Source organism: Ambystoma mexicanum, chromosome 8, assembly GCF_040938575.1.
Source record: "Ambystoma mexicanum isolate Mex_15411 chromosome 8, UKY_AmexF1_1, whole genome shotgun sequence".
NCBI classification, from domain to species: Eukaryota; Metazoa; Chordata; class Amphibia; order Caudata; family Ambystomatidae; genus Ambystoma; species Ambystoma mexicanum.
In genome coordinates this window covers 1,687,134,950-1,687,160,255 of record NC_090929.1, presented here as the reverse complement: position 1 = coordinate 1,687,160,255, position 25,306 = coordinate 1,687,134,950, and the positions used below count along the sequence as shown (strand labels likewise).

The 25,306-nt window shown below is 45.3% G+C and overlaps 1 protein-coding gene across 1 annotated transcript in view; it reads right to left on the bottom strand.

Annotated features, from left to right (window-relative positions):
• Positions 1 to 20,155, bottom strand: part of LOC138473454 (deleted in malignant brain tumors 1 protein-like) — an 82,068-nt gene extending 61,913 nt beyond the window's left edge. Inside the window, exons 1-3 of the mRNA XM_069612105.1 lie at positions 20,152 to 20,155; positions 17,064 to 17,195; positions 4,570 to 4,887 (exon numbers count right to left, since the gene is read on the bottom strand). Coding sequence (XP_069468206.1) covers positions 4,570 to 4,887; positions 17,064 to 17,195; positions 20,152 to 20,155 — 454 coding nt within the window. The remainder of the gene's footprint in view (positions 1 to 4,569; positions 4,888 to 17,063; positions 17,196 to 20,151) is intronic.
• Positions 20,156 to 25,306: the final 5,151 nt, after the last annotated feature.

Below are 25,306 nucleotides of genomic sequence, written 5' to 3'. Positions count from 1 at the left end.
TGGACCCCAGTGTCTAAACCCTATAACAACCTTGAGTATTATGTGCGCAGTGGCCTCATTTTCTGGATGGGGATCCCTTCCTTGGCGATTTCTGCACAGCTGTGTGACATAGACCTGGCTCGGCCTTTGCTGCCTGGGTTACTTACTGGATGTGTCGCCAGGGCTTCAGCAATCCTTTGCAATCCGCAGGTGTGTTCCATTTGTACAGATTGCACAATTTCATGGACACATCACACTATTATTTTTGCACCATGTTATCCCGCATAAAAGGCCGATATAGCCCTGTCTATCATTCCCCCGCCGGTGTCTCCTTGTCAGAAGAAGCCCAAGTGACTGCACATACATGCCCTGTTCAAAACACACGGTTGCCAGACAAATAAGCACCCTTTAGCCCATTGTAGCCAGAGCATTGTTGGTAAAAACACCTTAAGTGCCAGGGACGTGGCATCTCATCCTTTTTGCATAGACTAGCATAATAGCCTGTCAGTCACCCTGAGTAATGGCATATGCCTCTTGTGTTCTTTGTAATTGCGTACGTATGCACTAAAACATTCCAACCAATGGCGGATTTATCAAATGGTTCCATCAGCAGTTGTAAGTGCTGTAATCAGCATGATTACATTACACCTGCATTCTGTATTTCTTGTAGACATGGGGATGATATCAAAATGCTAGTGAACGTCCAGTCGAATTTATTGGAAATGTGGACAAATGACCTTTGATGTACAACAGATCTCTATGAATTCTGCTGAGTTTGAAATCCCTGAAGAATGTTGCATTGTGGCCAGAATGGCAGAAACATGTCGGATTTGGAACATGAGAGTTGACCATATATGTTCCTTTACGCATGTTTAGTAGTGTGGGCAGCTTTTTACAATTTTGTTCACTGAACAGAGGATAGAACAGGAGCCACGCGCTGTTCTTGGAAGCAAGAGCAACAGAGGTTCGAATCCCGGATCTGCGCTTCGAAACCAAACTCTGGTACAGTATTAGGTTTTTTATAAAACAGAAATTAAATCAAGGCATTATTTATTTAATGTTGTGTTTATGTGGTGGAGGTTTTTCTTCTTCACCTTTTCTTATGCGTCTGTCATTTATTACTCATTGTAAGTGACTGTGAATGTTTAGAGATGGCTTCTAAATAGTTAAATAATTTTTTCTAATGAAAGGGATGTAATAAAATAAAGCAAATATATGTTTCTTCAAATGAAAGATGGTGAGTGATTTTTCTTACCCATGTTGTTAATAAGTAATCAATCACGCCCCCACGCCCCACTAAAGTGCTGCCAGCCCCTGGCTCCTCTTTCCCCACCCTCAATCTGCATTTAAACTTGAGACAGGTGTTACTCAGCTGCCTTACTGGCTTCAGGAAAAGCCATGACAGAGAGGGACGGGTCTGGCCAGTCACTGCTTATCCCATCTTTAGAGAGGTCTGAGCTTTCATTTCACAACCTAATGCATTATGGGATTGGTGGTCCTGAGCCAATTCATTGAATACATAAACATAGTTCCTAAAAATGTGGGTCGCCACTGGGAGGGGAGGCATTTAATGAGAAATAAAGACCTCTCTATTAACATTACAATGAATGCTGACCGCCGGCCCCCCCACTCCCCCGCTCGAGTATAAACACCATGTAAGCGCTATGGGCCAGGTTCTTGAAACTTTTTGGGGTGCAATAAGGAGATGCCCTGGCGTATGTCCTCACTTGCGCCAGAAAAAGAAGCCCAACTCACAAAGGGCATCTGATGATGACTCGGGCGCCCCTTTCCCCCTTTGCACATTAGTGCAAATAAGGGGAACATATCGCAAATTCATAAATGGGATGTGCTTTTAAAAGCCCTGCAATTAGAGTCGTCCCTCTGCTCCTTTGTAAATAAGGGGCAGGGGAAGGCGCAAATCATGACTTTCTTTTGTAAGTGCGGCGGCCGTGGGTTAAATGCTGTCACACTTGCGTTTCCATCCCCGAAACAGCGATGAAAACGCGTTTTCTTGTTTAGCTTTTCACCAAGGCGGGCCCTTTAACGTCCCGTCTCGCTGAAATGCCTTCCCAGCAACGGTGTCCAGCCTTCACTAGTGCTGGGAGCGGGGTTCCCAACGCTAATCTATGCAAAGGGGGCTGGGCAGCGCATCTGTGCACCACTGTGCACCCCTCCTGAAACGCCCAGGCCCCCTTGGCGAATAATGTGGCCTGAGCATTTCTGATACTAGCACGGGAAATTAAACAGGCGCATTCTCCGCGCTCCTTTCATTTGCACTGCTTTTTAGAATGTGCCCCAAAGTATATAACTTCTTCACCTGTAAAATGATATTTTATACAGCTGTTCATATAATTATTGGTTTTATTAAGAGTAATCCATTTTAGGTGGTTAATAGTTCACCTAAAAAAAAGCACTGAAGGAAAGATTTGAACTCTGTTCCCAATTTTATTTTTTTATTCGAAGTTTCCAACTGCTAGACTAAGAATGCTGTGGTTATGAGGCCCGCACACGCGTCTACCGTCTCAGGCACAGAACAGAGCCTCACTGTGCACTGGGATGTACTCCTAATAGCTTCACCAGATCCTTGATGTCATGCTTGATGGTTGCTCTTAAGCAGCAACTAAACACGCTGCAGCCAGGGGGCCATGGGGAGTCAGCCAATAGTATGCTCATTTCTGGGGGAGCAGTGTCCCTTGAATTTGCAGCTCAAGTGGGGGCGCGTTTTTAAACAGCATATTTAAGTCTACATTAGAAAGAAAACAGCAGCAAAGCCTACTAGATTGTGTGCAGTTGGTGTATTTTGGTTATGCCAAGGAATACAACAGAGGCATTGCATGTCCCTGGGGTGTGGTATATGCCGGTTTTGGCAGCTGAGGAGATGTGATGCATGGATAGATGGAGATAGCCCTACCCTCGGGCCCCCTAGCCAATCCATGTTTTCCTTCATGTCTCTTTCTTGTTCTCAAATGTCTAGGGTAACCAAAGCAGCCAGAGGATGTCTGTTGCCATAGCAACAGATTGATACTGTGATTGTTCAGCACTGTAGCTACTTGACAGATGGTCCCTTATTTATCCTTTTACTTTTTAGTACCTTCCTATAATCAATATGTACTGAATAGCTTTGCTTTGTCTTGTTTTCACTCAATCTATTAAACACAATAGCACACATTTCAGTCAGTGTAGCACAGTCAATTTTACCAACCTGCAGACACCTTGCCCAAAGCAACCTGGCAGGTTTTAAATACCTACCTATGGCACTGGTTATTGTTATTCTGTGGTGATTGTGTGGCCTCTGGATGGCTGGTGTAATCTCCCCACACAAGCAAAACAACAGTGTCTGTGCAGACTGTCCTTGCTTTGCCAAATGTGTTATGTAGTGTCTAGTTCTAAATACACCACTTGACAGTAATCTAAAAATGTCGGTGCAGCTAAAGCTTGGTCCTCTGTAGATTGGCTCTATGTACAGTAATACACCTTTCACTCAGGCACAATGTTTTAATTGCAGACCGTTGTGGAGGGAAATGACAGCAATTAAACATGTGAACAGTGGAGCTTTCCTTTGTTTAAGAGGGAAAATATGAATTGGCTTAACTGTTCATATATTATTTTATTTTAACCGTGGGGCATTATGTGCCATTTCAGCCCCTAAAAATGTATCTAAAAAAAAACATTGAATGCGAGGTTCAAACCCAGCTCTCAAGGATGCCCCATTTTTTTAAGTTGAGTGTTCAAACCTCTACACTACCATTTCAGAGACTATTAAACGCAAATACAAGTATGCAGGTTTAAAACGCAAATAGGAATTGTGCTATGTCTTCAGTGCAACCTCTGCAGGACAGTGGACAGTGCAATATGTTGGTTATGGCTTAAACCTTGTGCTTACCCAACTAGGGCAATGCAGCTTGCATCTAGCACCACACCCTGGAGAGAGTGCAGAGATGCAGTTAGTTTGCCCTTGGCCCAGTAGGCAATGAGGGGGAAAAGAGAAAATATGTGCTTGTGGCTTCACCCCCAGACACAGGCCTCGTATTGGGCCAAGGTGTACAATGCGTGTCGGCCAATATCACACATTTCAATGACATGATGGATTAGCAACACAGGGAAGCAAGCGGTAGACCTGCATAAGCAACACATGTGGTGTAGAGGTGGGAAGGGTATGGAAGAAGAGTGTGGGGGTAAAGAGAGCCATCATGGAAATATCTGACGGACATAAAGTGAGTACCATGAACTCACACATACTGAACTCAACAAGGAATGGAAAAGGATCTTAGTTGTTACACTGGCAGTACCCAAACATTCAAAGAAGTTGCATTTTTAAACAGATTCATGAGTTTCAATCAAGTCTTTCTGCAAGTCTAGCAAGCTACATGCCGGAAGATGTGACTGGGCGAAACCTCATATGCAACATGACTGTAAATTATACACAACACAATGGCAATATGCGACGACGCGTGGTGTAGTGCAGAAAAGATCTGATTAAAAGGACACGACAAACTCGATCCGCAAAAAAATGCATTGATTTCAATTTCTGTCCGCATCAGGTCTTTGTAACCTCAGTATGGAGGCACCTGGTGTAGGAGACTGCACGCTTACCTAAGCAGATGACGCTCGCGTCATTGTAGTGACCACACGTATTCTTGTAGAACCCGATGTGACGGCAGTGCAGTAAGCTGGGCTCGTCCCCGTGGCAGTTCACATAGTCCAGGAGAATCCGTCCATCGCCCTGTCCAAAATAGGCATTTTTAGGGGCAGAGTGCACCATTCCACACCCAAGCTGTCTGCACACCACCTCTGCATTGAAATCGTTCCAGTAGGTATCACACACCGACTCCCAGGAGTTATTGTAGAAAACCTCAACGCGCCCCTCACATGCGTTGCCACCATCCACGAGGCGGACGGGACTAATCCCTGGAAAAACAGAACAATCAATGTGTTAGTGTCAGCAGCAAATTACATACAGTGGGAAGAGCAAGCTAGTATTGCTATCTTAGTATTCAACTGGTTCCACTTTTTGGGAAGGGTTTGAAGGTGTAATGGCCGGTAATGTTGAGCACTTGACCCATCAGAATGGATTTGGATGAAGGGCTTTTTGGAGCAATTGACATTGCTGAATCCAGTGATCCAGGGGGATCATGGAAAGCCCAACTGCACTGGTACTTCCAGTGTGCACTCTACTGCACGCGACTCCACTGCAGATATTCCTGGTAACCAATCACGAGGGGTCAGATAAGTAAAGCTGGAACTACAGGATGATCTACTGAATAAATTGCCTTACAATCCCTTCCTGGTCCAGCATGAAAAAGGAACCATTAACCTCTTTTAGAGGACCCCCCAGGGATTTCACTACTAGGGGAGGACAGGGCCATGCACTAGGGTGAGCGTCGCCTCGCTGTAGTTTAGGAGAAACCTCATAGCATCAACAGTTTGCAAAATGCTATTGCTTACAATATTTTAACCGTTTCACAAATCTGCATGAAACACTCCAGACAGGTCTGACAGGATAGTGGCTGATATCTGGAAGGTTAGGTGCAAATCCATCACACAGTTAAAAAGTCAAGACGTTCCAAAGAAAGCATCGATTTCTCCCAGAGAAATTACACAATGCAGGCTAACACACTCAGTCGAACAGCCAAAAGGATTTTCACAAACATTTTTAGTTTTGGCTGAATGTTGACCAGCTAAATTTGCCAAAGTATTTCTATGGCGAGCTTTCAGATTGGTGTGAGGATACTGTGTAATTTGCCTAATTTTCCCTTACCGGTTTGCATGCATCCAAGCTTAGTGTCAGCATCCTATCTTGCTGCTTGTAGTCTTAGTACATAAAAGCACCACATTGTGGCCAAAACAATGCTAAAGAGTAAAGCGAGAAGAGAAATGGTGCTGAATCCACATTTGTCACAGTGTTTCTGCTCTATCACAATGCTTCTCCTTACAGTCCTCTTTTGCCATAGTCCCTCTCTTCATCAGTCCCTCATTACATTCCTTTGCCTTCATCACAGTATCTCTCCTTTCCTGCGGCCCTTCGTAAAAGTCTGTGTCCTTAATCGCAGCCCATTATCTCAATACATCTTCAAAGTCCTTTGTCACAGTCCTCCTTCATCACAGACTTTCTCCTTCATCGCAGTCCTTCATCACAGTCCTTTAACTTAGTAAGATCTTTGTCATAGTAGTTCTCCTTTGTCAGATTCCTTGTCCTACATGAGTTCTTCTCCTTCATCACATTCCTTCTTCTTTGTCATGGTCCTTCATTGCAATTCGACTCCTTCATCACAGTCCTTTATCACAGTCATTTTTTATGATCAGTCCACCTCCTGTAAGGATGCATTGTAATGTGGCTCTCCTTTTCCTTTTTTCCTTGACAGAGTCCTTTGTTTCACACACTACTTTCCCTAAATCACAGTTTCTCGCTCACAGTCCCCCTTCACCACACTCCTTCTTCTTTGTCACAGTTATTCTTCGTCGTCAATTCATCTTCATCAGTCGCTCATCATTGTCCTTTTCCTTTATTATATTAAATCTTCTTCATCACAATTCTTCTCTTTCACCACATATGTTTTCCTTCATCACAGTACTTTTTAGTCATAGCCCACTTCTGACACAGTCCTATTCCGTCATCACAGTGCACCTCATTCATCACAGTCTCCTTCTTTGGCATAGACCTCCTTCACCACAGTCTTTCTATTTATTCACAGTACTTCTCCTTTGAGGCCATTCTTCATTGTCAATCCTTCTCCTTCTTCACAGTCTTTCATCATACTTCTTTTCATCTGATCTGTCACAATCCTTTGTCACATTCCTTCCCCTTTGTCACAGTTCTTGTCCTTCACAAAGTCCTTCTTTGTCACTGTCCACCTCCTTTGTCAATCCTTCGCCACATCCTTTCTCCTTCATCACAGTCCTTCTTCATTATCACAGTCTTCATTCTTCTTTCATGAAAGTCTTTCCCCTTTATCACAGTTGTTCTCCTTTGTCTCAGTCCTCCATCACAGTCCTTCCCCTTTTCCATATCCCTGCTCCTTCCTCATAGGGTTCTTCCTTCATCACAGTCCTTTGTCACAGTTCTTTATCACAAGTCTTCTTTCACAGTCATTCTCCTTCCCCACAGCCCTTCTTCTTCCTCATAGGATTCTTCCTTTATCACAGTCCTTTGCGACATTCCTTCTCCTTCACCCAAGTCTTCTTTCATAGTTATTCTCCTTCCCCACAGCCCTTCTTCTTCCTCAAAGGATTCTTCCTTTATCACAGTCCTTTGAGACAGTCCTTCTCCTTCACCCGTCTTCTTTCATAGTTATTCTCCTTCCCCACAGCCCTTCTCCTTCTTCACAGGCTTCCCCTTACATGACACTCCTTTTCATGGCCCGCCACTGTTTCACAGTCCTTCACCATATTCTTTCCCCTTTATTACAATGCTTCATCAGTCCATCCTCTTCATCACAGTCCTTCTACTTCATCAAAGTCCTGCTCCATTACAGTCCTTCATCTCAGACCTCCTTTGTAATAGTTCGTCTCCTTCATCCTCTTCTGACTGCCTCAACCTCAGCATCCTAGCTGTCTCTCTCTGTGTCTCACTTTCTCTTTTGCTGAATATCTTTGTCTCTCATCATCATCATAATCATCAATACTTTATTGTGTAACAAGCACCAATAAAAGATATTGCAATACAATATCATCACATACACTGAAAATATGATCAGTAGTTATCAATCGCTAACATTGCCGTCTCCCCCTGCCTACTAACTAACGAACTAGACTCCACGGGCCATCTCCTACATGACGTCATATTGTATGCTTTCATCATCCAGCCCCCTTATCAAGTCTCAAACCAGCCTTTAATTCGTTCATACCCTTCTCGCACAGCATTCGCATCCCAACCAATGTATTAGACTAGCATTGACTGTTGCCAAACGGCGAGGGCCACAGAGTTAGTTGCGACTGTGTCCCCTTACTTAAATGATTGGCTCTGAGGGTTGGTGGATTTAAATGAACTTGAAAAAGACTTTTGAACTATGACCAGTCCTGCTCGTTGGTCCGGAGTCGTTGTCAAGTGCACTATGTATTTTTTTGCACACACTCACTCCTTCACTCAAGCTCACTCTACCTGCTGAGCCAGTATGTTAGTGAAACTGTGCCAGAAATTCATGAAATGGCACAACAGAAATATGAGATTATCTCACAATCACCATGGAAAGTGCCAAATTACTGAGGATCTCAATCTCTCACTCCTCACTCCAAACAAACAGCGGATCCTTGAACATGTCTCCAAAGGGTTCATTAAGAGGCACATGGAAACTAGGTCACCATCATAACAAATGATCCAAAACAAGGAGAATGGCCAACAGTGTCTCATGAAACACTCTTGGTTTCACTAACGTGTGCACATTAGATGCCATTGGACACGCACCGAACACAGAAAGCTAAGATCACTAGTAAAGCAGCTCAGGGGGTAAATGAGCCTTCTGCAGTAATGGAATGCAACCTACAGGTTATGGGTCAAGGTTCTGACAAGGCAAATACCGCTCATCATCCTTCCTAGGTTGTACGAATGAGTACCAAGGAGGAGGCTAATAGTTGTTTAGCATAAAACAAATGCTAGTATTTATTAACAGCACTTTCAGACTCCTGAAAATGAGTGCTATGTAAAATACAATGGCCTCGTTCAGAGTTTGGTGGTGCAGGGGAAAAGGTGGCAGTAATTCCATGACTGCCATTTTTCCACCTCTGCCAAATTACAAGTTTAGTGGAATTATCACAGGTGGAATAACCTAGTGGTAAATCTGCTGAATTTTCTTTTATTGAATTTATAAAGCGCCTTTCGCCAAAAGCACTATTACAAAATATTAGAAAATGGAACAATTTACATGGTAATGCAAAAAACTACTAACAACAGAAGTGGGGGAGGAGAAACAGAAAGTCGCTAAGTAGACAGAAGGGAGCGAAGATGAGTGTTTAGGGGCAAAGAGGGCAAAAGATCAGAAATGGGAAGAAGCACCGGGGATTGGGGACAGCGTGAAGCCGATTATGGGCCTCATTACACGGTAGGTGGAGGACCAAGGTGCTAATAGCACCTTGGTCCATGCCGGTAAAATACCGGCACCGCCTTGGTGGAAAGGGGAATTACCGCCCTATTCCAAGGTTGGCGGGGTGGTAATTCCCCCTTCCACCATTGCCCTTCCCCATTCCCATTTTTGCCCCATAGGGCATAATGGGAATGGGGAAGGTGCTAATTACGGTACCGCAAATTTGCGGTGCCGTAATTAGCACCAAGGTCCCTTAGTGGGTTGGTTTTTAACGCCTGCTAAAAGCAGGCGTTAAAGTACCGAACCGCTAAGGGACCTCGTAGTAAGGTGGTAAGGGTTAACAGTCACCGGTTCCATTACCGGTGACCGTTAACCCTTACCGCCTTCCGTGTAATGAGGCCCTATGTCACCGGAGATGGAGAATAGAACAAGACTAGCGAAGAAAGATAAGGAGGAGTCAAGCCGTGAGTACATTAAAAAACAATAGAAAGGAAATGATAGAGATGACGTTATTCAAAGGGAAGCTGTGAAATAGACAGCAAAGAAGATGTGACAGAGGAGCGAAAAAGGTAAAGAGAAGAGACGATGAACCAGAGAATTATATACAGATCGGAGAGGAAGAAGAGGTGAGGCAGGAAGTCCAAGAAGAAGAGAAGAGCAGTAGTCGATACAAGAAAAGACAAGACAGAACAGAAGTTGTTTAATAGCATGAAATGAGAGATAGGGGCGAGTATGACGGATATTAAAAAGGACATAACGACAGGCAGGTGTAGACTGTGAACCAAAAGAGGCCATGGAAATAATGCTCAACGTGGGCCCATATCTCCAGAGTTCCCTATAGGCCAGTCCACCCCTGGCGACAGGAGGTAGCAATAGACGGGATATGCAGTTTAAATGAAAACGAGGGATCAAAGATAGCCCCCAAACTGTGTGCAGTAGAGAAAAAGGGCAGAGAGGAAGGAGGAAAAAGAGGGAGATAGAGGAGGAAGAGTAGACGGAATAGTTGAAGCCAGAAAAAAACAGAACCTCAGTCTTAGAAGGATTGAGGTGTAGAAAATGTGAAGACATCCAGTTTTGGACCGCAGAAAGGCAAGTTGATTCAGTGGAGGGAAGAATGGAGTCAAAGGAATAAAAAGAGAATGATTTGTGCATCATCTGCATACAGATGAAAGGAATGATGAAATGAAGAAATAAGAGTAGAGAGTGGGGCAGTGTAGAGAGAGAAAAAGAGAGGACCAAGTACAGAACCTTGAGGGACACCATAGAGAAGAGGAAGTGAGAAAGAGGTGTGTCCAGTCCAAGTTACAGAATAGGAGAACCGAGAAAGATAGGAGTGTAACTATTCAAAGACAGACCCAGTAATACCCAAAGAAGAAAGGGACGAAATAAGAAGAGTGTGATCAACAGTATCGAATGTCGCAGATAGAGCAAGAAGGGTAAGTGATAAGTACAGAGGAGAGTTTAAAATGATGAAAGAACAGTCTCCGTAGAATGAGAAGGACGGAATCCAGATTGGAGAGGTGGTAGAAGAGAATTTAGAATTGGGAAACTGGCACCCTGGGCAAATGCAGCCCACTCAGGAATTTTAGAGAGAAAAGGAAGGAGTGAAACGTGGTAAAAATGTCCAGGAGTGGAAGGGTCATGATTGGGAGAATAAGATCCTGCTTAAAGGTAGCAGGGAAACATGAGGTCAAACGAGAAGAAATAATGAGGGAAGAAAGATAAGGAAGGAGATGGGCATAGACAGAAGGAATAAGAGAAGAGGGAAGAGAATCAGACGGAGACGCCGTTGGATGAGCACGGGAAGGAAGCGCAGAAGTATCAGAATCGATAAGAGAATGAGGATAAAGAGTAGGAACGTAAACTAGAAGAAGAGGAAGGAGGAGGAGTGCGAGATGAAGCAAAAGCAGAACAAAGGTTGTCAACTTTAGATGCGAAGTAACCAGCAAAGTCAGAGGCAGAAGGAGATGAAAGAAGGGACGGGTCAGGAGATTTAGGAGACAGGATGTTGTGGAAAAGTTGGACAAGATGACGAGGGTGGCGAGAAAGAAAAACTGCATGATTTGAAAAGTACGATTTGTTTGCCGCAAGTAAGGCAGAGTCAAAAGAAGGGTGCAAAGATGCAAGAGCAGCAAGATCAGGTGGTGATCTAGATTTTTTCCAGTGCCGCACAGCTTTGCCCAGACGGGGAGCAGAAGGAGATCATTTCAGAAGTAAGCCAAGGCTGAGGATTTTTATGAGTGGGAGTAAAAGAACAAAGAGGAGAGACAGAATCAGGTACAGGCAGCAAAGTATATACGGAAGGGAAGAGTGTAGAGAAGAGACATAAGACACAGAGTTACCTGCAGGTTGTTGCTCGAGGTACATTCTCCATGTTTTCCACTATTTGGAGGAAAAGTGGAGGATTAATCTCCTCCACGTTTCCTCCAAAAACCAGTGGAATTAGCACTTGCTAATTCTGCCAGTGGTAATTTCACCCAAAATCCCCATGGACTCCTATGGACCCCCTAAACAGGGACACAGAGTGCCCTACCCCCACTTGTAATCCTGTGATAAACCCACGGGACCAAGTGATGGTAACAGTGACATATTTTGTGGTGTTTCAGTGGATTTACCACCAAAAAACCACCAAACTTGGAATGATGCCCAATTTATTTCTCAATCATCAATTCAATCCTTGGACTAAAAGTTTCTGTTTAAAACAAGTTTACAATGTCCTTCTCTCCCTCTGTACTTCTCTTAAATTGTCCAGTGTGTTTTGTCCTGTTCACAACTCTCCACCTTCCTGGGGCCCTGAGCAACTTCACATGCTGTCCACGCCCCGCACCGGCCCTGGGTGACTGTGGGCACACCTATCCACACCTCGAGAGACTGCAAAAGTACTTGCTCTAGTTTATTTGGCTTTGCTGCCGCGAGACTGAGGAGAGTTTCCACCGCTGTGGTCTATGTTGTCTAGGAGCTTTCTGTGTGAAAGAAACTAGCGCTCCAACTTCCCATGCGGTACCATCATAGTGTACGTGAAGAAGTGAGGCGTGTACTGCTGCTACCAACTGATTTAGATTTCTTTTATGAAGCAGCTTCTCTAATTGCCACCTGTCATGAGACTTTAGATGTAGATGTTTGACTCCACCAACCCTTATGGTTATGGTCCATTGCAGGTTCACAGATGGTTGTATGAGATACCAGGGCGGTGTTCTGTCACCACATGAGGGATGGCACAGCATGGAGATGCCAGGCAACTCTCCGCTCCACGGCGGCTCAAGCCTGTGCTGCAACGCAAGCTAGCAGACCAGCATGAGTTGGCCTGCATGCTGAAGAGGTACCATGCAGGTGGCTATGCTGTCAGAGTCATCAGAGAATTAACAACCAGCCCTACAGATAAAGGGTGTACAAATATGCAAATACCCCGCGCCCCCAAAATATGGAGTAAAAATACTCCAAGCAGAAAATGGGAACCTGACACGCAGCACCTTGCGCCCCTGCATACACCCTCACAGCTCCATGGATACTTTTAGGCCAGTAGTGCACATCGTACCACAGGAAGAAACTGCCATTATCACTGCCTGATCGGAAGAAGTAAACATGTATCTTTTAATCTGCATGAATAACTATGTGCAAAGGAATAATTATTACAAAAACATTTTTTATTTTCCAGTTAAAACATATTTTTACTCACTTATAAAATATACCCATTGGGAATAGGATTTACATTTTTAATCCCTAAAAAAATCATTGTACTCCCAACTTTAAAACATAGGGAGTAAAATAATCCCACTTCATAATCTCATCTGGAGCACTGGGAACAACTATTGCATGCTTCATCTCTCTGCTTCGATTTCTCCCAGTATTGTAGTCATCATTTATAAAGCACCATTTCCCTATTTCTCCCAGTCCCCTGTGCTGAAGTTCAGGGTCTGTCAGGAGACTGATGGTCTTGCTCTTCTAAGGGTCCGTGCAGAAGGACTCCTGTTCAGGTTCCTTGTAATCAGGATCCTGTGATGCTTCTGGCCAAAGCTATGAAACTCACTCATCCAACTAGAGTCAGGGGCTGCAGGGCCTCGTGCAATGGGTTCCAGACTTCCAGTGTCATCACATTCAGCTGGAGGTGATACCTTCTCCGATGGCCGCTGTTGAATTGTTTTAATTAGAGGGGCATAAATATTTTCCAAAAATATGCACAAGTTCAGTGAGGGAGTCTGTTCTAAGCAAGCAGAGTTTGGTGGGGGGTTTCTCCCGATCTAAATGATTTTGAAGAAAGGCTGAACATGGTGCTTTTTACAGCCCTCATTCTGTGAAAAACTGGGTAAAAAGCCAGACAGCTTGCAATTGGGTTTTGTAAGGTAAGTCCCGAAATATTCAAATAGATGCAAGTCACCAACAGTGCACAGGAGCATTTGCCAACACATGTTTATGATGATGACTTTGCCCACAATATTTGCCAGTATACAAACATGTTCACCCTGGCTGTGCCCATACATTTCTGTGCTGGCTTCACAAATATATGCCAGACCATCCATGTAAGAACATACTCCTGTTGGTTTTGCCATTAGAAATACCACGCCACATTATGATTTATCATGCTTGCCTAATTGCATTGTATTGTAGTCATCATTTATAAAGCACCATTTCCGCATTTGTATGCCATCAATGCACATTGTGGTTGGAACGCCCTCAGGGACCGCCAGGTGCGTATTTAGGAGGGCTGGCTGGGCCCCAGTAAGCAACCCAGCACTCAGGCACGTGGGCGGGTGCTGTTGACAGTTTAAGATAGAGTCCTAGTGCAAGAGACACGTGTGCCCAGCTTGACGGACTTTTCATGTGGGTTGTTGCTGTATGCTACTGGCAGAGGTGTTGAGGCACATCAGCGGTTTCAGTGTGGATGGCTATGCGAGCTGCTAGACCAGATGAGCATAGCCATATCTGTATTCTAGAGTGCATGGATGTTGAGCCGTGCCTGCGGCTTCTGTCCACAGGCATGGTGCGATTCATACATGCCTTAGATTCGGACAGATATTTTCGTTTTCTTTTTTGTTGTTGTCGTTTTCCTGGGTTTCTCAAGACGATAGACTGGTTGTTCGAGTGCATCTTCTGGTGGGGTTATTATACTACCTTTGGGGCAGACCTGGCTGATGGAATTCTTTGTGTGCAATAAGAAATACATTAAATAGACCATACCACTTATGGCCTGAAACCAATGGTATTGTTGCCGTCCCCAACGGAAAGAACCATCTAAGTGCATCTTAGTGCATCTCTAGTCCTTCTCCCAAAAGCCATTAAAGTGCGTTCCAGTTGAACTGGCGTATTTTCTCATTACCAGTGAGACCTAATGTTTGAGAGCTCTGAGCTCGTGGGAAAACCCCTTGATGATTGGGTAGGGATATCCAGCTGAGTGCGCACCACAGCTGTCCTTAAGTCAAACTGGACATAGATGCCCCATAAAAATGTCATGCCATTCCACAGTAAGAAATAGAAAGACTCAGTGCATGAGAATGCCAATCCAGCCACATAATAACACTTATCAGCTTGCTTAATCATAGATGCACAATAAAAATGCATTGCCATTGTAAAAAATCATAGATAGACTTGCCCCACAAACATTCCAGGCTAGCCACATAACAACACTTACCATACTTGCTTATTCAAAGATGCCCAATAAAAAATGGCATGCCAAAGAAATTGCTAGACTGTCTGCACCAAAATGCCAGTCTAGCCATGCAATAACACATATCATTCTTGCTTTATCACCGGTGCCCAGTAAAAAATGCCACACTGAAGTAAGACATAGCTAGACTGGCTGCACCAAAATGCAGTCTAACCATGAAATAACATATATCATACTTTCTTTGTCATAGATGCCCCTTATGGAATTTCATGCTAAAGGACTGGCTGCAACAAAATGTCAGTCTAGCCATGTCATAACACTTATCATGCTTGCTTTATCATAGATGGCAAGTACATAAATGCCATGCCAAAGTAAGAATTATATAGAATGGCTACTACGAATATCACTTACCATGCTTGCTTAATCATCGATGCCCTCTACAAATTACATGCCATGTAAGAAACAGCTAGACTTGCAGCGCATTAAGAAATAGCTATCTGGTTGCACCAAAATGCCACTATCACGTATCATGCTTGCTTTGTATGTAGCCAAGTAAAAAATGCCATGCCACAGTAAGAAACAGCTACTGCTGAGGCAAGTCTGGTGCTTGTAGTTATAGTGGTATAGTGATATGGATGACAGTGGCAGCATTGAAGAATGATGCGTAAAGAACAGGGAAGTGACAAACAGAACAGGCTATCTGATGCAGACTCTAGTGAAGCAGCAGTGGGCTTCTTGTGTGTCGGCACATCACAAGGCACATCGCACAGATTAGACAGAGCCCAAGGGCCACTTTTACAGCACTCGCAGACTATGTAGCAAATGGAGACCAGAGAATGGAGCATGCAGAGGGTGTGACAAACTGACTTGGTGGCATGTCAGGGGCTGGAGCAGCCGTGCAAGAGACAGTTTTGGAACTTCTCTGACAATGCTGGAGATGAGGGGTGCAGTCAACCCAGGGCAGAGGGACCCCTGTGGTCCGCGTGGTAGCATGCCTTGGTTGTTGATGATGCCGTTGGGGTCAGTCACAGCTTTTATACCCCCTGCGTGCTCCACACACACCATGAATGAATGGAAGCCTTGACGGGACTGAGGACGTCTTGTCGTCCAGGGCTATCTTTTCAACAACTGAACCTTGGCTCACTTTAATTCTGCGTTCCTTTGCAACAGAGAGTGGGTGAAGTGACCACCCCTTAAATGGGGGGTGGGGGAGTTCCTTTCCTTCCTAGAGGGCTTCCATCGTCCTGCCCCATCATGGGGTTTTCTTCTGAAGGAGATCTTAAACGTTCGAAGAGCTGCCGTTGCACACAATGGGTCCCCTCTCCCCTGCTCTGCTGCCATGGTCCCTTTGGGCAATTGTTGTCTTCTATTGTTTTTTTACTCCTTTTACTGTTTGATATTAGAAACCTTTTCCTAGTGCCAAGATGCCTCTTCCGAGGCAACAAGCGCTATACCTAATAAATAAAACAACATCACAGGGATGCATTAATTGAAAGATTTCAGTGCCCTCCCGCCTGCCCCCCACCCCCGCCCATCAGTGCAGGGACTGGCACTTTCAGGTCTTGCAGTGCCCTTTCCAGATGCACATTCAACTCTGAAGCAGGTCACCGGTTAATAGGGGTCCTGATGTGGCCTTGACCTGAGCAGCCCCTGGGATCATGGCTGGCACATGGCCACATCTGTATCACACACACAGCACATAGTAATAAGACCTGTGTGCAGGACATGGCACTGCTATTTTAACATAGTAAGTGCAAACAATAATCTGATTGCAGCTCCCACTGTGACCCATGCAAGATAACTCTCTTTGGGAAACATGTTACATGGAGTCTGGTGCAGCCCTTCTCATGACACATCTGTATTGACATCGTTGATGGTGTATAGAACTATTATCGTCAAGGAAAGAAGTGAACCTGACAGCGACAGCTTAGCGCTCCCAGTCCCACCCTGACACCTTGTATGTAAAGGGATAGACATGCTCTTGCACACCTGATTCTGAGAAATGCACACGTCACTAAGATCGTTGATGTGTTCTCCCCTGTTCCCCTCCCTTGCCTCGTCGCGCTCTGAAACACGTGTGTATATCTTATCATATCATTCATGAGTGTGACCTGCGCATTTCCCAGGGTCTCAGGCCAGCACTAAACATTCCTGTGTCACCCGCATGCATGCATTAGTGTCAGTCCTAGGCTCCTGGAACCCAGGGACGTGCTGGGAGTGGTTTTCACTGGGGCACGCTCTTCATTTGCATCAGAACAGCCTTTGGGAATTTGACTCATTGCATTACCTGTGGGCACATTCTCTCTTCCTGGGCACATACATGATAACAAGGCGTTCATCAAGGGGCCAGGCGATGGCAGGTCACTGCTGCGACATCAGCAATAAAAAAGGAACTGGAGAAGCATTAAGGGAAAAGACAGAACATTGTGTTGTTACTCTTTAAATGCAAGGAGTATGATAGTTACCAGTCACTGGAGTGGGCTTAGTGACTGGAGTCGATGCTGTGACTGGAGTCGATGGTGTGGCTGGAGTCGATGCTGTGACTGGAGTTGATGGTGTGACTGTAGTCGATGGTGTGACTGGAGATGTTGTAGGTGCTGAAACATGAACACAGTTAAGAAAGTCAGGACTGGGATTTACAAGAACCCATAAAGCACAATCACACGTTTGCTCTGAGTAAAGTAACAATTTTATAACATTAGTTGTATTCCTATTCAAGACCAAAACCATTACCATTCTAATTATATTCTGTGAAAAAAAACTTTGTTAAAGGGACATTATGGTTAAGTTGCACTAATAAAAACATATCAACTTCAGTGAAAAAACTTTGTTAAAGGGATGTTATGGTTAGAAGTAGAATTGAAAAACCCTAGGAAATTTGCCAGTTATGGTAAGGTAAGCAACCATAACTCGCTCCACCACCATGCACTGCTAAGATTAAAATCCAGGCCATCAAAGATGACATCACAATTTTCATTAATGACATCACTGATGACATCATACATCTGGGCCACTTAGTTTTGTTCAATGACATATGAAAGCCGACCGGTTTTCTTCACTGACAGTAAGAATTTTTAAATGGAAAAGTGCCTATGTATGTAGAAAATGTTAACCTTGTATATTGTAGAATTACTTTCCTTAGGGTTTGGTGGCAGTTCATGGTGCACAGATACGGGCCAATAAGCAGGCCGTACACACACAATTCATTTGAGTACTTGATGATGAACTGTAATGTCATTGACATTTTGTACTGATGTTGTTTCTGTCTTCTATATTATTGTTTGCTGGTATGTGCTGCTAATTTGTATGTATTGTGAGTCTTTATATGTATTGTTTGTACTAACACACAAATCTAGTACGTCTTGACTTATAACCTATGTATTCCATGCCTGACATTACTGAAAACTCTCCAAGAATATCTTTCATTATTTTACAAAGCAAAATTACCAGAATAACAAATATTCTACTCCTCCGGTGTATGCCGCAGCCATTTCTTATGTGTATGAATGATCAGCTTCCTGTATTAACAACACTTTAATATAATGTTTTGTTTGCATAAGTACATTAGTTCACACATTAAGTAGTTTCTCATAAAGCTCCTGATCAACCCTAACACCTTGTTACCAAAATTATAAACAGAACCACTTGAAAGGACTTGAAAATTGTGATGTCATCTTTGATGTCCTGGGTGTTAGTCTTAGCAGTGCACGGTAGTGGTGCGAGTTACGGTTGCTTACTTTACCATAACTGGCGAATTTCTGGGTTTTTTCGATTTGACTTGTAACCATAATGTCCCTTTAAAAAGTTTTTCCACTGAATTTGATAGATTTGTATTAGTGTAACTGAACGATAACATCCCTTTAACAAAGTTTTTTCACTGAATGTCTGGGTTTTTACCAGGATACCCTTAATTTTCTACATGTCCCTTACATCATACTTATCCCTCAGTCCCAACATGGCAAGCCACAGAGTCTGCAGACTGTGCGAATGTCTCCGGACTTGGGACAGCATTCACACTGCCAAAAGCACAGGGGTTACCTTACATTGTTGTATCCTGCAACGGGCAAAGACATGTACATGAAACAATAAGAGATATATGCACCACATCCAAAAATTCATAGTTATAGGAATTCTGTACTTGAGAAACCAGAAGTATGTTTTCATAGGGTGCACAACATAATGGAATGCACCAAGCACAAAGCTTAACTGTGCACCTAACAGTATCACCTCAGTGGAACCTTGCTTACACACTGACAAGCACCTGACAGTTACTCCAGAAGAAACCCTTAGATAATAGTAAGTACACTGTAATTATTTCTATAACATTACAATGTATTATGTGTACATGACTTGTAACAAATAGCAGTATTGTTTTCTTTGAACAGAAATGGCAAGCACACTGGAATGGTTGGAGGAACATTTCCCCCATGACGAAATGGATGAAGAAAACAACTGTAATGGTACAGAATACATTTATTAAAGCAAAGAAAATGATGTGAATTGTTGAGATATCACTAAAACATGGTTTTCTTTTTAACAGTACATAGTGGGAATGAGGAAACCAGGCCTGAATTACATTTGAGTGAACCTGAAGATGGGCACAGACAGCCCCTAACTCCAAATGCACAGAATTAACTGATGAATTAATCAGCAAAAATTGATGAACTAAATAATAATGTATTCTGTTGATGATGTTTGTGAAAAATCATGTGAAGGAAAATGTACGATATCACTGCCCGACTTGGACCTGTGCACATTCTCCCTGTCCCAACCAATAATTCCCATCAAATTCCCTAAATGAAAGACGCTACAATGAAACCTCAATCCCTTGCTCCCCTCATGAACAGTGCATAGAAAACCCCAATTCTCCCATATATGTTTCCCATGCCGATTCCCCATCTCTTTCCTAAGTAAATGTATGTTTTTGTTTTCAATAAACATGTGTGTCTGTGTACTGCTGCTGTGTTTTCTTTTTTTTTAAAGCCCAATTTGGGCTCTGCGGACTGTGCGACTTTCTGGCATGTCCGTGACAGAAATGGAGGTGCCCCCGGCCTGTTTGAATATGTCCACTGTGTTGTGTTGCACTTTTAATTAGTTTTGGAACTGTGCCCCTGTCCTGCAGACACTGGTACGCATGCGCACCTGATTTCACTGTGCCCCCGACACTGCACGTGTCCGGACATACCCACTCACACGTGTTGCACTTTTAATTAGTTCGGGGACTCCACGCCTGTCCTGCAGACACTGCCACGCATGCGCACACTGTCTTTGACCAATAGGTGTCCGCAGAACAGGCGTCGTTTCCCCGGGGACATCATTATGTGACCGTACCCGTGCTGCGCATCTGAAGTATCCGCTGACAGTGTCCGTACCCCCGGACAGTTTAAAACAGCATTTTGGGCCTATCTAGGGTGTTTCAAGCTGAAACATTACCCTTGCAGAACTCCTAGACCCTATCTTAGTTGATCTGGCAACTTTGTATTACTTTTTAAGCCCTATATGTGGCCGCAAACAGACGCACCGTCCGCAGACAGCCCCTCTAAAGGGACTCACCCATTACTGATCCTCATTGTGAATCTGGCTGTCTAGGAGAGAGCACCTGCTGGTTTTTCTTTGGTTGTTGGAGACCACAATGGCTTCTACTATGGCCACTTTAGCTACCCCACCACCACCAACACCACCATCTGGAGGACGTGGAGAGGAAAACAAGCATGGTGATGCAGAAGTGAATCAAGTCAAAGATGAGGATGTGGTACTGGAAGTCCCTCTCTCCAGCTCCCGTGGTGAATCCTGGGTGAGGCAGATTTTACCACTGTTTGAGGTGTACCAAAGGCTCGGACAGACAAGGTTCGATGCACTGAGTGCACTCAGTCGTGGAAAACCAGGTCTGTACTCCTACGGGACCACCTTCATGCAGCGCCACCTCAGGTCCAATCACAAGGCAGCAGTTTGAAAGTTCGTACCTTTTGAAGGGATGAGTAGGCTGACGGCCACCACCTCGTCCTCATCATCCGCACCTGTCACCACAAGGGACACTCATGTGGGGCAGTGGATGCCAGTGGAAGTCTTGCAGACCATCCATAACACAGTCGACCCTTACCACAGTGAAAACTGACCAGAATTTGCCTGATCCCCCAATTTCTCTTGCAGATTTATTTCCACCCAAAATTTTGTTTTCCAAAATATCGTTTTTTGGGGTATTTTTCCAGCTTAAATTTCGAAGTTTCATTTTATATATGTTTAGGACCACAAAAATGAAATTTCAGGCATAAACAAAACATCTGCACTAAAAGAAAACCGCCAAAAGATGTGGCGGAAAAAGGTGCAAAACTAGCTGAAAAAAGAATTCCCACCATAATTTCGCCAACCCCTACTCCTTTGTAAACAACAAAGTCCAGATTTATCATCCCATTGTAACAGCCAGTAATCTACAGCATAAGGAATCTAGGAAAGACTCTAATTCCTGTGATTCTGACATTCGATTTAAACTGAGAGTTACAACTTTGCTGTGTTATAGATCACTTATAGAGTGCTCTTTTACCAAAAGAATGATCTCATGAGACTGGCAAGCTAAGCCGATATTGCAAGTGTGGGTAAAAACACAGAACATCACATTTTACAGAATAGCTAGTCCGAAATTAGAATATATATGGCCTTCATTACTGTTTTGCCGGTATCCCACCGTAATTCTGGCAGGATACCAGCAAAACTGCCTTACTGTTTCCCCCGCCCGTTAGCCCGGTATTACCAGGATATTACGGGCGGCAGAGATGCCAGTAAGTTCCCATCCCATTGAGTCTCAAAGGACTCCATGGGATTGACAGAATTACTGGCACCAGTAGTACCGGTGCCAGTGAATCCAGTATTTATTTGCCAGTAGGGGCTTAAACTCCTGGCAGGTCAGGCCTGCCGGTAGATCACGGCCCCCACCTGCAACCTTGTGTTTCTTCGGACTGGAAAGAATGCTGGTGATGGAATTAGGGGCATTTTTACAGGCATTTTTTTAGGCATTTATTCCAGACCGGGGAACTTATGATGAGCCCGATAGTCTCCAAAAGTAGTAGGAAACAAATTCCAGAGGAAAAACTGTGAGGAATTCAACCATCTGCACAGGGGGAGTGCACTCATCTGGGCTTTTTGATTTTTGTTTATTTAAAAAGAATGAATGATGGAAGATCAACCTCTGGAAAAAATGTGGGGCCATTCCTGCACATATTTTCCATGCTCACCGCACAGCAGAAAAATAGTCATGTACTCCAGGAGGACACAGCTTACCAGCGCCGCCCTCCCCTGTCATGTGTAGCTGACACCTGACAGCTGTGGGTACATCAAAAGCACTTGCGGTGGGCAGCCTGATTAGCATTTGAAGGCCCCATGGATTTGCATCTGTATTGTTACACCTTGCTGGTGGTGGTGAATACTGAAGAATGTTAATTAGCAGGCCTCAGGGAAGGCCTAGGTGCAGGAAGTGACAATGGAGACAAGAGACCAACACCTCCTTGTAATGCAATGTGTCAACTTGTTACTAACACCCCTCCTTGGTATGGAAGGGCAGTGAATGTCCTGTCTGGAACCACTCCTTTCAAAGCAGGGAAGTAGGTGAATTGTAGGTGACAAAGGTCTGCCTGCAACCCCCTACTTCAAAGGAGGCCCATGTTGGGACCGAGCGCCGCATAGGGCTCAGTTAATTAGGGAGACACTTTGATATACAGCAGACAGGAAGATGGGTGGGACTTAGAAGTATATGTTGTCATCCTTCCCGTCTGTTGCCAAACACTCTGATTCTGACCTGAGGTATCACTGAAGATTGTTGGTGGGGACCCAGGATTACTTTACAGGAATAACAAGAAGAACTCATTTGGAGCTGAGCTGAAGGTACATGGCATCATTAGAAGTTTGGAGGCAAAAGGGCATGGCTGCTTCAAAACTGGGGTCCAGGTCTGTGATCCCTGAATGGGAAAATACCGGGCCAATCCGACCTTGGACGGCCCAGTATTTTCCCATTCAGGGAACACGGACCCGGACCATCCCCATTCCCATTGAGCCCTTACAGGGCTCAATGGGAATGGGGAGCATGCTAACAACAGGCCCGTTAATGACGGGCCCGTTGTTAGCATGCTGATCCCCTCGCGGGACCCGCAAAGGACGTCTGGTCTGACCAGATGTCCTGAGCGGGTCCCACGAGGGGACCTCGTAATGAGGCATTATGGGGTTAACAGCGCCGACATCCTTTACCGGCGCCGTTAACCCCTTACCGCCTCACACCTAATGAGGCCCACAATCTACCTTACATTTTATACAGTGCAGAAACAATTGTACCCTTGCATGAATCCAGTGGGGCAATAAACACTTTGTCTCATCGATATGCGACCTAGTTATACACAACACAGGGCCTCATCACGACTTTGGCAGTAACCCTTAAATCCGGCGGTATTGCTATTACCGCCGGATTTAAGGGTCCATCGGATCACAAGTCCAAATACCGCTGGCGCCATTACAGCCGGCGCAAGTACTGCTGGCTGTACAAGCGTCGGCTGTAAAAGCGCCAGTAACTATTCGCGCTAAAACATCAGCAATCACGAGTCCGGTGTAGGCGCAATTAGTGCCAGAAAAGCGTCAGATAATCCGCCGAAAATACCTCCAGCAAAAAGCTGGAGGTAACAGAACACAGGCCACAGCAATAAGGGCCCAGCTGACACCAATGCAAATCAGAGGCCCACAAAGAACCCACCCATGCACAACACACCCTCCCCAACACCATTACACCAGCAGGGAGGAGACAGCAATAAGGACCCAACTGAAACCAATGCAAATCAGAGGCCTACAAAGGACCCACCCATGCACAACACACCCTCCCCAACACCATTACACCAGCAGGAGCAGGGAGGAGACAGTAATAAGGGCCCAGGTGGAACGAATGCAAATCAGAGGCCTACAAAGGACCCACCCATGCACAACACACCCTCCCCAACACCATTACACCAGCAGGAGCAGGGAGGAGACAGCAATAAGGGCCCAGGTGAAACCAATGCAAATCAGAGGCCTACAAAGGACCCACCCATGCACAACACACCCTCCCCAACACCATTACACCAGCAGGAGCAAGAAGGAGACAGCAATAAGGGCCCAGATGAAACCAATGCAATTCAGAGGCCTACAAAGGAGCCACCCATGCACAACACACCCTCCCCAACACCATTACACCAGCAGGAGCAGGGAGGAGACAGCAATAAGGGCCCAGGTGAAACCAGTGCAAATCAGGGGCCTACAAAGGACCCACCCATGCACAACACACCCTCCCCAACACCATTACACCAGCAGGAGCAGGGAGGAGACAGCAATAAGGGCCCAGTTGGAACCACTGCAAATCAGAGGCCTACAAAGGATCCACCCATGCACAACACACCCTACCCAACACCATTACACCAGCAGGAGCAGGGAGGAGACAGCAATAAGGGCCCAGGTGAAACCAATGCAAATCACACACCCTCCCCAACACCATAACACCAGCAGGAGCAGGGAGGAGACAGCAATAAGGGCCCAGGTGAAACCAGTGCAAATCAGAGGCCTACAAAGGACCCACCCATGCACAACACACCGTCCCCAACACCATTCCACCAGCAGGAGCAGGGAGGAGACTGCAATAAGGGCCCAGGTGAAACCCATTCAAATCAGAGGCCTACAAAGGACCCACCCATGCACAACACACCCTCCCCAACACCATTCCACCAGCAGGAGAAGGAAGGAGACTGAAATAAGGGCCCAGGTGGAACCACTGCACATCAGAGGCCTACAAAGGACCCACCCATGCACAACACACCCTCCCCAACACCATGCTGCCATTTGGAGCCGGGAGCCTTGATGTTGAGTTCTACCTGCTCTGCCTGGAGCTACAGAGGCCAGCCAACCAGGCCAGGGCCCTGGGAGTGCAGGGGGCAGTGGGGATGAGGAGAAGGAGGAGGAGAGCAGCACCAGCAAGGCGGCCAGCCATCCCCAGGGTCAGGCCAACACCCTGGGCCCTGACTGATGGCCAGTTGGTGATGGAATATCAGCTGGACAGGGCAACCATCACCCAGTTGCTGAACACAATCCAGGGTGACATCGGCAGCCGCATAGCCACCAGCACAGCAGTACCTCCCCTAGAGAAGCTCGTGTCTGTGCTACAATTCCTTGGGACTAGCAGCTACCAACATACCGTTGCCATGATGCATGGAATGGCCCAGTCCACATTCAGTGCCATGCTGGGACAGGTGCTGAATGCACTGTTGAATCATGTTAACGAGCACATCGCATTGCCAGCCAGACAGGCACAGGTGTACCAGCTGAAGGGTCAATTCTATGCCATTGCCCAAGTCCCGAATGTAATAGCAGCCCTGGACTGCACACATGTGGCACTCGTACCACCCCAGGCACATGAGGCAGCCTACAGAAACCGGAAACAGTACCATTCCCTCAATGTGCAGATAACATGTGGTCCTGACCTCACCTTCAGTCACTGCTGTGCCCGCTACCCAGGATCCACCCACGACTCCATGGTCCTATGCAACAGTACCCTGCCGGCGTACATGGAAAGGCACCGAGGCCAAAACACATGGCTACTGGGTGAGTACAAATGTATATCACAAAGCATGTCAATCTACAACTGATGGTGCCTGTCGCGGAATCCATTATTCCTAATAGACAGCAGCATTACTGCAGCATTCACATT